General features: G+C 32.0%; 1 protein-coding gene across 1 annotated transcript in view; it reads right to left on the bottom strand.

Moving 5' to 3' along the window:
- The window catches only part of LOC142220402 (protein Skeletor, isoforms B/C), a 174,190-nt gene that overhangs the window by 11,520 nt on the left and 146,396 nt on the right, over positions 1 to 16,274 (bottom strand). The window contains exons 5-6 of the mRNA XM_075289517.1: positions 10,667 to 10,885; positions 4,018 to 4,218 (exon numbers count right to left, since the gene is read on the bottom strand). Coding sequence (XP_075145632.1) covers positions 4,018 to 4,218; positions 10,667 to 10,885 — 420 coding nt within the window. The remainder of the gene's footprint in view (positions 1 to 4,017; positions 4,219 to 10,666; positions 10,886 to 16,274) is intronic.

Raw genomic sequence — 16,274 nt, 5'->3', positions numbered from 1 at the left:
TCCGCAATCTAAATCTGGAGATCGGTCTATATGGGGGCTATGTATAATTATGGACCGATGTGTACCAATTTTTGCACGATTGTTAGAGACTATATACCAACACCATGTACCAAATTTCAGCCGAATCGGATGAAATTTGCTTCTGTTTGAGGCTCCGCAAGCCAAATCAGGGGATCGGTCTATATGGGGGCTATATATAATTATCGACCGATGCGGACCAATTTTTGCCCGATTATTAGAGACTATATAGCAACACCATGTTCCAAATTTCAGCTGGATCGGAGGAAATTTGCTTCTCTTTGAGGCTCCTCAAGCTGAATCTAAGGATCGGTCTATATGGGGGCTATATATAATTATGGACCGATGTGGACCAATTTTTGCATGATTGTTAGAGATTTAAGAATTCCCACTTTTCAGACATTCATTTTGTATTCTTGGATTCAGAAGTGGGATGCAGTTATTAACATTCCGAGAGTTATTCGATTGCAGCTGAGACATCACAGTTACATTCCCTATATGCACATGATCACGTGATTAATTATTCCTCGACTTCTTCCGATCATTCGAGTCATTCTCCATCTTCATGGAATGTCCCGGGGAAATTGCTCTCTGAACGGCAACAGTGTACTTCGTCCTCAATATGGTGAATTAATTCACTTAATCAATAATGTATCTGATCACATGATTAATAGATTTTCGAGCTTCTCTGATGTCTCCTCCAACCTTTTGAAGACATACTAAGGCACCTAAAAGTCGTTTGTAATAAGCCGTGTCCACCCACTATACGAGTACGGTTCTTCGGAATTTCACCCCCAAATGAAAAGCAAATATTATATTTCCCCTTGAGGATGGGATCGCCGCTTGTATCCGAGATCAGATTCTTCCAGATATTAGTATGGCTTCCCTTGCTTCCGTATGACTAAAAGTTCATCGATATTTTTGACGAGACTAAGATCAGACAATTTTTCTGTCAGGATCTTATTCCCTATGATGGGCTCCATCAGAGAAATTAGACTATTTCAGATGCTTGAACGACTTATCTCGCGTACGTGTGGCTAAAAATTCATCAATCTTCTTAACGAGAGTCAGGATCTCATGGTCAGCCGGGTTTTCTCGTGAAGATTGTATAGTTTGAGTGGTCTACACCATTCCACTATATTAAGTCATGCCAAATCCCTTGCAGTCTTTTGTGACAACCGGTGGCCATACATCGATCCTACGGATTTCGGGCCCCCAAACGAAATGAAGATATTATATTTCCCCCTGGGGTTTGTGAAATTTGAAATCGTGGACCTACCACGACGTAGATCAGACGCATGCTAGTATGATGTCCTCGCTTACGAGCGGCTACAAGTTCGTCGGTCTTCTTAGCGAGACTAAGGCCGATCAGTTTTTCTATCAGGATCTTATTCCCTACTCGGAAATGATGGTATCCATCAGAGAGATCAGATTACTCCAAATGCTTGAACGACTTTTCTCGCTTACGTGTGGCTACAAGTTCATCGTAGCCACACGTAATTTCATAAGGATATTATTTCCTACTCGGGAATGAAGGCGTCTATCAGAAAGCTCTGACTCTTTCAGATGCGTGTCTGACTTATTTCGCTTAGATTTAGCCACAAGTTCACCGAACTTCTTAGAGAGACTCTGAATCCCTGTCAGGATCTTAGGATTTTACCGATCTTCATAGCTAGACTTAAGGTACTACGGCCACTCATTATTTCTGTTAGGATCTTATTCCCTACTCGGGATTGATGGTGTCTATCAGAGAGATGAGATTTGTCCAGATGCTTTCTACGACTTTTCTCACTTACGTGTGGCTACAAGTTCATCATTCTTCTTAGCGATAGTTAGGATACCAGGGTCAGCCTGGGTTTCTATCAGATTCTTTTTCCCTACTCGGAAGATCAGACAGATCTGTTCCACACCATTAAAAAATATCCTTTAGTAGTTTTTCTGCGCCCGGAGCAAACGTTGCCAGTAAGGTATTGGCAAACGTGTCTTCGGTGACGAAGCTCTATAACTCCTAGTTAGCTCTATGCAAATTCGAAATTGGCTTCTACTCTAGTGTCAGTCATCCAAACAATCAGCACCGAGGAGGTAACTAATTCCCAGTTTACTCTGCCCAAATTCATAATTGTCATCGATGTCTATCCCTAAATTCGCACCTTTATTTGTGGTGGTCTAAGATTGTTTGTAAACGCAAGAATGTCGTGGGACGATAGGCGGAACTATGTCGCTAAAAATGTATCCTTCAAATATTCCACCTTGGAGTAGAATAAAAACATGTAATTCCATATTTTAAGTTGATATATTCTAGGATAAAATTAATGGCACATTGCCAATTAAAAACAAGTATATACGGCCGTAAGTTCGGCCAGGCCGAAGCTTATGTACCCTCCACCATGGATTGCGTAGAAACTTCTTCTAAACGTACCATGAGGCTCCAAAACCAAATCTCGGGATCGGTTTATATGGGGGCTATATATGATTATGGACTGATATGGACCACTTTTGGCAAGGCTGTTAAATATCATATACTACCACCCCGTACCAAATTTCAACCAGATCGGATAAATTTTGCTTCTCCAAAAGGCACCGGAGGTCAAATCTATGGATCGGTTTATATGGGGGTTATATATAATTATGGACCGATGTGGACCAATTTGTGCATGGTTGTTAAAGACCATATACTAACACCATGTACCAAATTTCAGCCGGATCGGATGAAATTTGCTTCTCTTAGAGGCTTCGAAAGCCAAATCGGGGGATCGGTTTATATGGGGGCTATATATAATTATGGACCGATGTGGACCAATTTTTCCATGGTTGTTAGAGACCCTATATTAGCACAATGTACCAAATTTCAGCCGGATCGGATGAAATTTGCTTCTCTTAGAGGGTCTACAAGCCAAATCTGGGGGTCCGTTTATATGGGGCCTATACGTAAAAGTGGACCGATATGGCCCATTTGCAATACCATCCGACCTACATCAATAACAACTACTTGTGCCAAGTTTCAAGTCGATAGCTTGTTTCGTTCGGAAGTTAGCGTGATTTCAACAGACGGACGGACGGACGGACATGCTCAGATCGACTCAGAATTTCACCACGACCCAGAATATATATAATTTATGGGGTCTTAGAGCAATATTTCGATGTGTTACAAACGGAATGACAAAGTTAATATACCCCCCATCCTATGGTGGAGGGTATAATAATGCCTAGAGACGGGTTAAAAAATTCGGAATCATTGGCAACTCCACGTGGATAGGCAACAATAGTGCCTAGTGGTTAGCTTAAGAATTTTTTAAGCAAAGGCAACACTATCCGCCAAGGAATCAGTATAGATTCTTATTTTGAGCTTCGCAAAGAAATGGACGCAATTTTGTGTTCGCCTATCTGCTACACGCCGCTAGGCGTCGTGGATCTCCATCATATATTTTGGGCTTCCCTTATGAAATACAAGCAAACAAGTGTTCGCCTACCACATACCGCCCATCACTATAATTACGTTTACACAATTTTTGGCATATCAAATTAGTTTGGCTTAAATTAATTTAAATTCGCTAATTGTAATATAATTTATTATAAAAATAATTTAATGTAATCTAATTTAAAACAATTTAATTTATTTTAACATAAAAGTGAAACTCCTTAGGTTCGTGTTATGGAAATATACAATTCGCCTTTTATTTTTTGTTTTACTAAACTGTATATTCTCATACAGTTTGAAAACCATTGCTTACCTTCTATATATTGGAATTTTGGGATTCAAGTTCATAAAGTCCTCTTCAAAAAAAAAAGTTCTTATATGTCAAAGTCATTGTCACAAATGGAACGATGGATGTTAAGGAGGGTATGTGGGGAATATGTTTTAGGAATGTTGGAGTGATTAGTTGATGACAACTAAATTGGGAAAATATTCTGGTTATAGGTCAACTAAACAGTTAACGTCTAATATAAAAATCAATCTAAATGGGAAACATGGCATAGTTCTATGCATTTCAAACTTACGGTTATTTTCGTTTGTCCCAATGCCGGTGGTACATCCAAATCTTTGGGTATATAGACATGACCGAAATTATGACGATATTCCACACACCAAACGGCTAACCAATCAATATCGTAAACTGTTAGTTTACCAGGCAGTTGTATTTCTATATCTTCACCTTGATAGCCACGCAGGGGGTCTAGTGAACCGATCTCATTGGGGACCTGAAACGAAAAGGACAATCAAATTAGTTAGTTTTCTAGGTACAGAATCCTCAACGGTGGCTTTACCGTTGAAAGTTTCTAAAGAGTAGCACAAAATGTGTCACTTGCAATGGCAGGTGGTGCTCAAATAATATATAAAAAAAAAAACAAGTAAGGAAAGTCTAAAGTCGGCCGAAGCTGACTATATTATACCCTGTACCACTTTGTAGATCAAAATTTTCGATAGCATATCACATCCGCCAAATGTGTTGGGTGCTATATATAAAGGTTTGTCCTAAATACATACATTAATATATCACTCGATCTGGACAGAATTTGATAGACCTCTACAAAATCTCTAGACTCAAAATTTAAGTCGGCTAATGCACTTGGGTGGAACACAATGTTAGTAAAAAAAAATATGGGAAACATTTAAATCTGAAGCAATTTTAAGGAAACTTCGCAAACATTTTTTTATGATTTATCGCTCTATATATATGTAATAGAAGTTTAGGAAAATTAGAGAAATTTTTACAACTTTTCGACTAAGCAGTGGCGATTTTACAAAGGAAAATGTTGGTATTTTGACCATTTTTGTCGAAATCAGAAAAACATATATATGGGAGCTATAGCTAAATCTGAACCGATTCCTTCCAAAATCAATATGGTTCTATTCTGAGCCAAAACACATACTTGTGACAAATTTGAAGTCGATTCGACTAAAACTGGACTTTCATCACAAAAATGTGTTCACAGACAGACGGACATGGCTATATCAACTCAGGAGCCCACTCTGAGCATTTTTGCCAAAGACACCATGTGTCTATCTCGTCTCCTTCTGGGTGTTCCAACATATGCACTAACTTATAATACCCTGTTCCACAGTGTGACACAGGGTATAATTAAATTTTGACAAACTTTTCTATAGGAATAAAAGTTTGACAACATTTTCTATAGAAATAACATTTTGACAAAATTTTTTATAGAAATAAAATTTACATAATTTTTTATAGAAATAAAATTTTGACAAAATTTTCTATAGAAATAAAACAAAATTTGACAAAATTTTCTGTGGAAATAAAATTTTGACAAAATTTTTAAAATTTTTACAAAATTTTGGATGGAACTAAAACTGTGAGAACATTTTCTATAGAAATAAAATTTTGACAAATTTTTATATAGAAATAAAACTTTTACAAAATTTTCTATAGAGATAAAATTAAAAAAAAAATTCTATAGAAAAAAAATTTTGACAAAATTTTCTATAGAAATAAAGTTTTGACAAAATTTTCTATAGAAATAAAATTTTGACAAAATTTTGTATAGAAATAAAATTTGACAAAATTTTTTATAGAAATAAAATTTTGACAAAAATTTGTATAGAAAAAAAATTTGGACAAAATTTTCTATGGACATAAAAATTTGACAAACTTTTCTGTAGAAATAAAATTTTGACAAAATTTTCTACAGAAATAAGGTTTTGACAAGATTTTCTATAGAAATAAAATTTTGACAAATTTGGATAAAATTAACATTTTTAAAAAATTCTGGATAGAAATAAAATTGTGAGACAATTTTCTATAGAAAAATTTTTTGACAACATTTGCTATATAAATAAAATTTTGATTTTTTATCTCACAATCTCGGCTATCTATATATATAAAATTCAATCTATGTTTGTTTGTTTGATTGTTTGTTTGTATGTACCGAGTTGGCTCCGAAACGGCTGATCCGATTTACTTGAAACTTTCAGAGATCGTAGGGGCGTTCATGTGGTGAAAATAGGGTACCTCATTTTTTGACACCTGGTCGCGGAGGGGGACCTCCCCTTTGGCGGACTTTTTGAAAATTGGACCAAAGTTGACCGATTTGCTTGAAATTTTCATTGAAGGTTGGGGTTGGCATCTAGACAAAGATCCGCTACTTTATATTTCGATATTTGGTGGCGGGGGGGACCTCCCCTTTGTTCGACTTTTTTTAAAGTACAGTGAAAAAACTAAAATTCTCTATATTATCTGAGATTTACAGAGAACATGCGGTGAGGTTATGGAATTAATATGGGGTACCTGATGATTTCATATGTGGACGGGGGAGGTCCCCCCCTCCCCTTGCCCTTCTTTTTGAAACTTGGAACAAAATTATGCGATTTGCTTGAAATTTTCATAGAATGTTGGGGTTGGCATCTAGACAAAAATCTGCTACATTATTTTTCGATATTTGGTCGGGGAGGGGCGCCACCCCTTTGCCCGACTTTTTTTTAAAGTACAGTGAAAACAAAACTAAACTCCCCCGACTGAAATTTTACGGAACAAATGGGTGAGTTATGAAATTTATATCAGGTTCCTGATTTTTTAATAAAAATAAAAGGGCATAGGGAGACATCCGCTTCTCTTAAGTACATACAGAGAAACAATTAAACTTTACCGAGTTACTTTAAATTTACAGAGGACTGGGGAAAGTTTACTATATTAATAGTTGATACCTGATTTTGTGCTATTTGAATGGAATAGGGGTCGCCCCTTTAGGCTTATAATTTGCTTTACATTTTCTGGGACGTTTACAAAAGATACGCTACATCACATTTCGATATTTGGTCGGGGAGGAGGTCCTCCTCTAAAAACAAAAATTCTTAAGTTTTCTTGAAATTAACAAAAGCAGTGGGGGAAGGTTATGAACGTAGAGGCAACCTTCCTTGCCCCACACTTGAAGGAAAGTTTCAAGAATTTTCAGGGAAAGTTAGGGATGCTATTCACTACGGTGTTTGTCGATATTGTATCGGGAAAAGTGACGTCCCTTTAAAACAATAGAGCAAAATTTAAACATCTCCGATCTACTTGAAATTTACAGGGAACGTGGGAGGAGGTGAGTAAATGTATACATGATTGATGATTAGTAGGTATATGATTTTTCGATATCTGGTTGGGGAAGAGGAAAATTGAAATAAACTTTGTCGATTTACTTCGATAGAATTTATAGGGACCATTGAATAGTTTGTGAAATTAATATAGGGTACGTGATAGTTCGATATCAGGTCGGAGTAGAGCGAAGGTGGGGAGAGGGTTCCCTTTTGTCCGTTTTTTTTTTCTTAAATTGGAAGTAGAGGGTTTTCTGTAAATGGGAACTCGATACATAATTTTATGACATATTTTATGCACAGGCTTCTGCCTGACTTCTTTTTAGTAAAGAACTTAAATTTACATGAAATTGGCAGCCAACGTAGAGGGTGCATAATTTTCCAACATTTTAGCAAATATTAATGTGGTAAACTTTTTTACTACTTTTGCTTTTTCCGATTTATTGGATGGGAAACAGTAATTCTTTATATGTTATTATAATGTAGTGCTCAATTTTCAGATATGTTGAGAAGAAGGATACCTTTCCTTGACAAACCACCCTTAAAATTCACAAGAAATATAGAAGATTGTCCAACTACTTGAATACAGAACATTATTTAAAAAATTTGGAGGAAAGGGTACACCCTCTCCCCGACATTTTTCAAGACGAACCGTTTTACATATGCATATCCGTCGTATTTGTACCTATAAACGAAAAAGCACGTAGTCGGATTTGTTTGAAAGAATTCAAATCTTTTCGAATTTGTTTTCAGCACGAAGGATATGATTGACTAACTTAACGCAAAATATTCCTACAAATACGCTTTGGAAGGCGCACCGAAGCGGGCCGGGTTACGCTAGTAGGTCTATAAATTAAACTTGAAATTGTTGGTTTCTTGTTTTTTATTTTCCGATATTTCGGTTGACTTCGTCAGAACCATTTTCAAAGCTACAAATTACAAAATTGTACAAAAATTAATTACAAAATTCACAAAATAAAATGAAACTATCTATTGTACTTTACATTTTCTCCGCTGTCTTGTTACTTCGCTGTCTGTTTTTCTACTGGTGATTACTTTCTCTTGTGTTTTTGTATCGTATGCCGATATATTCAAAACACAAGAGAAAGTAATCACCAGTAGAAAAACAGACAGCGAAGTAACAAGACAGCGGAGAAAATGTAGAAAATAATTTTTTGACAAAATTTTCTATAGAAAAAAAATGGTGACAAAATTTTCTATAGAAATAAAAATTTTGGATAGAAATAACATTTTTACAAAATTTCGGATAGAAATAACATTTTTGCAAAATTTCCAAAATAGAAAAAAACTTTTGACAAAATTTTCTATAGAAATAAAATCTTGACAAAATTTTCTATAGAAATAAAATATTGACAAAATTTTCTATAGAAATAAAATATTAACAAAATTTTCTACAGAAATAAAATTTTGACAAAATTTTCTATAGAAATAATATTTTGATAAAAAATCTATATTGAAAAAATACAATCTTAACAAAATATTCTAGAAAAAACATTTTGACCAAATTTTCTATAGAAATAAAATTTTGACAAAATTTTCTATAGAAATAAAATGTTGACAAACTTCAAAATATTTTTTTTTTGTAATTTGGTAAATTTTGGAAATTGTCAAGTTTTGTTAGAATATTTTTGGCACACTGAAAAAACAGCATGCGCGGTGTAAAAATGTTGGTATTGATTCCGAGCCAAAGAAGCAGAGAATACTAGACACAATTTTCTTTAAAATTTGGGTTTTATGTACTTGCTTCTAGGAAGCAAATTTTAATTTTTCGTTTTTTCAGTTTTTTTTTCCTTCATATGCTATCAAAGCCCTTTAAAAACGAGTTAACGACAACTTTATTTTCCAAATTAAGACTCGACTTCCAGTAGAAATTATGCTATGTTTCAAGTAAAAAAACGTCTTTAAAATAAAGTGTTGAAAAACATGTCCTATTTTTGAACGATTTTTTGCATTGTAGTCCAGATGCAAAAAGAAAAAGACAACAAATTGAAAGACAATTTCGTTAAATTTAAAGAATTTTTCTGAATTATATAAAGTTAAGTTGACCTTAGCCCAAAATTTTTTTTCATGTTATGATACCGATATTTAAGTGAAATAACTTAATTATAAGGATAATACGACTTCATTGAAAAGTTTATCGACTATTGGACAAAGAAAAAAAATGTATATTTGAGAAATGTGTCTTCTATGCTAAGCAAAATTTGCATTCGTATTTTCAAGACGAAAGAAATCTTAGACCTCACGACAATATTTTTTTCAGTGCACGATTGGCAACCGAGAAGGCAATACAATTTTCCTTTTTATGAAAATTCCAATTGAAAATGTGTGCATGCTTTCGGGCTAACACAAATGGTTATATAGACCATAAATATGGAAATTAGTACCATTGGTAGTTGTGTGACATACAGTGCCATGGCTTAGACATGTCTCACAATTGTAACAACATTTTATATATAAAGGGTGATTTGTTAAGAGCTTGATAACTTTAAAAAAAAAAAAAACGCATAAAATTTGCAAAATCTCATCGGTTCTTTATTTGAAACGTTAGATTGGTCCATGACATTTACTTTTTGAAGATAATTTCATTTAAATGTTGACCGCGGCTGCGTCTTAGGTGGTCCATTCGGAAAGTCCAATTTTGGGCAACTTTTTCGAGCATTTCGGCCGGAATAGCCCGAATTTCTTCGGAAATGTTGTCTTCCAAAGCTGGAATAGTTGCTGGCTTATTTCTGTAGACTTTAGACTTGACGTAGCCCCACAAAAAATAGTCTAAAGGCGTCAAATCGCATGATCTTGGTGGCCAACTTACCGGTCCATTTCTTGAGATGAATTGTTCTCCGAAGTTTTCCCTCAAAATGGCCATAGAATCGCGAGCTGTGTGGCATGTAGCGCCATCTTGTTGAAACCACATGTCAACCAAGTTCAGTTCTTCCATTTTTGGCAACAAAAAGTTTGTTAGCATCGAACGATAGCGATCGCCATTCACCGTAACGTTGCGTCCAACAGCATCTTTGAAAAAATACGGTCCAATGATTCCACCAGCGTACAAACCACACCAAACAGTGCATTTTTCGGGATGCATGGGCAGTTCTTGAACGGCTTCTGGTTGCTCTTCACTCCAAATGCGGCAATTTTGCTTATTTACGTAGCCATTCAACCAGAAATGAGCCTCATCGCTGAACAAAATTTGTCGATAAAAAAGCGGATTTTCTGCCAACTTTTCTAGGGCCCATTCACTGAAAATTCGACGTTGTGGCAGATCGTAAGTCTATTCATGATGAAATGTCAAAGCATACTGAGCATCTTTCTCTTTGACACCATGTCTGAAATCCCACGTGATCTGTCAAATACTAATGCATGAAAATCCTAACCTCAAAAGAATCACCCTTTACTTTTCCTTAAATGAATTCCATACTTTAACATGTATTCGCCGAAAATTATGCAACTAGTTCAGTGGAAACTTTTGGAAATAGAGAGCCACTTTTATTGAATACAAACGGTTGTTTTTTTTTTTTTTCATACTTTGTTTTTGGAAATTCTCTTTGGCTTCTTTCTTATCTATATCCTTTATGATATCACTACTATCCTTCTTACCTTAATACCCATAATATTTGGCTCTGAACCATTTCCGACCCAAAAGTAGGCATCTGGACCTGCACCATCATAATGTAAATTAGGAATATAAAATGTTTTGGCATCCAATACACTAATATTGCTGGAACGTAAACCATGTGCAAGACGTTTGAATTCAGGTAAAACACGAGGCTTGGGGACATCCAGACCGGGTGGTATAAAAACTTCTCCAAAATCGACCTGAAAGTAAAAGCAAAACAAAACATATAATTAATTTATTTAATGCATAAGATCCATATGAATTAAACTAATCATAAACATTCGTAGATATAATCATGAACGACGTTCACAATTCATGAAATTGAAACTTCACAAGTAATGGTATCAAACGGAGTCAAAACAACAGCCAGTGTTCAAGATCAGGAAATGATTACGACACATTGTGGAGCAGGGTATTATTGTTAGCAAAGATAATAAAAGAGAAAGATGGGAGATTGGCTTGCGTCATACCAAATGTTGCATTTACCAGATTAGTTTAATACATGTTTGTAACCTTTTAGTTGTTTTTAGTTTTTATTTTTTAAATGAAAAATTTAAATTTCTTAATGAAACAATGATAAATTTTAGGCAACAACAAAAAAATTACATTTTCCCCTTTATGGAAATTTATTTCGTGCTCTTAGTTTCTTTTTATGTACATTTTAATGCTATGTCAATACCTGTCGTATACGCGTTTGGTTCGAGTATTAAACTAATGTGGTAAATCCCAGCTAGCATTTGGGTGATTGTTTTAACAAAAATCATGTAAATGAGTCATATTCGAGTACTTTAGGAGATCAAAAACTGCTATGTCAGTTATGTGATTATAATACGATACGAAAATGACTCGCGCTAATGGGCGTAAAATGAGTTCGTTATAAAATACAACAAAAAATAACAAAAATCTAACAAAAACCGTCTAGAGGAGTCATCTTCGAGTACTTTTGGTAATCAAAAACTGCTTAAACAGTTACGGGACCAAAAAATGGCACGAAAATGGCTCGCGCTAAAGGGCATAAAATGTGTTCGATTTAAAATCGTCTAAAGGAGTCATCTTCGAGTACTTTTGGTGATCAAATAATGATCTTACAGAGTTATTGCAAGTGTTTTTTTTATTTAAATCACAATTTTAACGGGGCAATCTCTATAATATTGTCAGAAACTTCCATTTTATTATTAAATGGAACGATTTAAATGAATTTGAGAATTTGCTACAGGAAAATGAAGAAAAGCTGAAACAAATTGTAAGTATGAAAGACGACGAAACAAACTAACAAATAAAATTGATAATTTATAATTTTTCTTAACACAGTTTACATTTTTTAGAAAGAGGTTACAGCAAAAACCAGCGGAGAAGGACACGCACAATTTTTAAGATATTCAGTTCGGAAAGTATATTCCGATGAACTGGCTACATTATATGGCTGGAAGGGGACTAGCACTAAGCCCAGTGCTGAAAAATCTTTCATAATAACTTTAATTAAAAGTAAGTAAATATTTATAATACAAATAATAATTAAATTTTATTACAAGAAAATCACTTATATATTTTTAGATATATGTCATCTTAAATACGAAACGACAGACAGGGAAATGAATGTCGTATTACAAAAACATTTTGTCCATGCTAAGGATTTTTTGACAAAAACGAAAATAAGTGATTAAGTATATATATATTTTTATTTAATTTTATTAAAATTAATTGTTTTTTTTTTATTTAAAGAAATATTTACAAATGATTGTTATTTATAATTTTGTTATTAAATACTAAGTATTTTAATTAAAATAATTATAATACAAATATTAATATTAAATATTTATATTAATAAAAAAACACGTATTATTAATTAAAGGGAAAGGGTTCAGAAAACCGACTCAAAAATGTACTTAGAAGAGTCATTTGCGATTAGAAATATGACTATTAAATGACTCATAAGTGACTCATAAATAGAGTAATATGTGATCAATTAAAGACTCGTAAGGGATTATAATCATAATTGAAAAACGACTCGGAAAAGAATCGCAGATGAGGTATATTAAGACTAAAACTGATCAAAAAACGATTCAAAAAAGACTTTAATGCTACTAAAAAATGAGTCGAAAAAGACTCTAAATTAATATAGAAGAAGACTCATATATGATTTATAAAGAAGAGTCGCGGGTAGTCACGTTTTTCTCCCGACAAAAGAGTCTTTTATGTTCATAAAATGAGCTCATATTCTGCCTTTTTAATCGCCAAGTAGACTCGAAAAAGACTCGAAAGTGCTTAAAAAACGAAAAAAATGCTAGCTGGGATGGTTTGATGTGCTCAGTAGCCAATCTCCCATCTTCCTCTTTTATTATCTTTGATTGTTAGTGCATATGTTTGCAACACCCAGAAGGAGACGAGATAGACACATGGTGTCTTCGGCAAAAATGCTCAGGGTGGGCACCTGAGTCGATATAGCCATGTCCGTCTGTCCGTGAAGTTCACGGGCAAAATTTTATATAAAATTTTGAAAAAATTTTGTATAGAAATACAATTTTGTCAAAATTTTGTATACTAATACAATTTTGACAAAATTTTCTATAGAAATAAAATTTTGACAAAATATTCTTAGAAATAAATTTTTGACAAAATATTCTGTAGAAATAAAATTTTGACAACATTTGCTATAGAAATAAAGTTTCGATAAAATTTTCTATAGAAATAAAATTTTGACAAAAATTTTCTTTGAAAATACAATTTTCACAAAATTTTCTATAGAAAGAAAAATTTTGACAAAATTTTCTGTAGAAAGAAAAATTTTGACAAAATCTTATATATAAATAAAATTTAGACAAAATATTCTATAGAAATACAAGTTTGACAAAATTTTCTATAGAAAGAAAAATGTTGACAAACTTTTTTATATAGATAAAATTTTGATAAAATTTTTTATAAAAATAAGATTTGGACAAATTTTTCTATAGAAATAAAGTTTTGACAAAATTTTCTATAGAAATAAAATTTTGACAAAAATTTTCTTTGAAAATACAATTTTCACAAAATTTTCTATAGAAAGAAAAATTTTGACAAAATTTTCTGTAGAAAGAAAAATTTTATATATAATTAAAATTTTGACAAAATTTTCTATAGAAATAAAAAATGGAAAATAAAATTTTCTATAGAAATAAAATTTTGACAAAATTTTCTATAGGAAGAAAAATTTTGACAAAATTTTCTTAGAAATAAAATTTTTACAAAAATTTCTGAAAAATAACATTTTAACAAAATTTTCTTTAGAAATAAAATTTCGAAAAATGTTCTATACAAATAAAAATTAATTAAGTAATGCTATTGTCATCATATGGAGTATCCAGATGAATGGACATTTTTAAATTTTAAATGCGATTCACACTTATGGTTTCAACGACATAATTATGTATGCATCGAAATGATATATACGAATGAGTTTTGCATATGCATTAAAATTATTATATTTACAAAAAACATACTGGCATACACCTATGCGTCTTGATGCAAGAACAAGATCATATATACCAATAATGAGAAGTGTTTTATTTTGGTTCAGTTAATATTTGTAGGCTCCCCCCTATCCCAACAAACACACACAATGCAAACTTCGGCCACATAAATCCTTCAAGTACACAGTTCGGTTTCCTTGCATTAAATTGTATATACATATATGGTAGATAACATTAATTACGCTTATATACTAACAAAATATTTATATATAATACAGACATATGCAATAGTATTTGTTTTCATATACGTAAATATATACGCATGTATTTCTCTTTACGCCTGTATGTTATTCCGATGGACTGAATAAACTTGAATGGATTCCAAAAGAGCCAACAAACCACCGAAAAATTGCGCGCGCATTTATCCCATATACAATATTTTCTAAATATTATTTTTTTTTTTTTGGTTTTGTTTTAATGGAGTATGGAGTCCTTGACGGATGAATGGTGGAGAAAAATACCAAGTAGATGGGGAAGGTTGGGACAGTTTAAAGGAGTTGGTTGGTTCTTCTTGGGTGTTGGTTGATTGAATGGGTGGTTGTCAATGGTTTTGTGAGTAAGTTTCCGTATTAAGAGTAAGTTGTGGGGAAAAAAGCTTTTTATGTGGTGTATAAGTCATTGCCATTGAAAAAGAGATTCAACTTTAATCTCTTACTCTCTCCCTCTTGCTCTCTTTGCTTTTCTCACTGCAGTGGTGAATATATAAATTTGTTGGGGAGTTTTGGGGGGGATTTGTTGCATGTTTGTTAGGGATTTTAAAAAACAACAATGTGTAAGACCTATTGTCTGGCTATATCAGTTGTACAACCAAACACAGACTGAAATACAGCATGTAAGTATGCAATACAAAATGTATTTTAAAACATTGCAATATGATATTGCCAGATTGTATGGTAAATGAGTTAAAAACACGATTGCCACTCAAGCCAAAAAATGGGAGAACATTTTACAAAAAAAAACTACCAAACAAAAATCGTATTTAAAAAAAAATTGAAAATTTTATTTCTATAAAAATTTTGTGAAAATTATACTCCTATAGAAAATTTTGCCAAAATTATATTCCTATAGAAAATTTTGTCCAAATTTTATTTCTATAGAAAATTTTATTTCTATAGAAAATTGTGTCAACATTTTAAAGAAAAATTTTTTTTAAATTTTATTTCTATTAAAAATTTTGTCAAAGTATTATTTCTATGGAAAATTTTGTCAAAATTTAATTTCTATGGAAAATTTTGTTAAAATTTTATTTCTATAGAAAATTTTGTGAAAATTTTATTACTATAGAAAATTTTGTTAAAAATTTATTTCAATAGAAACGTTTGTCAAAATTTTAGTTCTATAGAAAATTTTGTGAAAATTCTTTTACTATAGAAAATTTTGTCAAAAATTTATTTCTATAGAAACGTTTGTCAAAATTTTAGTTCTATAGATAACTTTGTCAAAAACTTATTTCTATAGAAAATTTTGGCAAAATTTTAGTTCTATAGATAATTTTCTCAAAATTTTATTTCTATAGAAAATTTTGCTAACATTTTATTTCTATAGAAAATTTTGTGAAAATTTTATTACTATAGAAACTTTTGTCAAAAATTTATTTCAATAGAAACGTTTGTCAAAATTTTAGTTCTATAGAAACTTTTCTCAAAAATTTTTTTTTTTTATTTAAATTTTGTCAAAATTTAATTTCTATGGAAAATTTTGTTAAAATTGTATTTCTATAGAAAATTTTGTGAAAATTTTATGACTATAGAAACTTTTGTCAAAAATTTATTTCAATAGAAACGTTTGTCAAAATTTTAGTTCTATAGAAACTTTTCTCAAAATTTTTTTTTTATTTCTATATAGAATTTCTATATAGAAAATTTTGTCAAAAATTTTATAGATTTTTTTTTTAAATTTTATTTCTATTGAAAATTTTGTCAAAGTTTTATTTCTATGGAAAATTTTGTCAAATTTTAATTTCTATGGAAAATTTTGTTAACATTTTATTTCTGTAGAAAATTTTGTCAAAATTTTATTTCTATAGAAAATTTTGTCAAAAATTTATTTCTATAGAAAATTTTGGCAAAATTTTAGTTCTATA

Source organism: Haematobia irritans, chromosome 1 (assembly GCF_050003625.1).
Source record: "Haematobia irritans isolate KBUSLIRL chromosome 1, ASM5000362v1, whole genome shotgun sequence".
In the NCBI taxonomy this organism is placed as follows: Eukaryota; Metazoa; Arthropoda; class Insecta; order Diptera; family Muscidae; genus Haematobia; species Haematobia irritans.
Note: the sequence above shows the minus strand (reverse complement) of the source record. Positions and strands in the feature narration are given on the sequence as shown.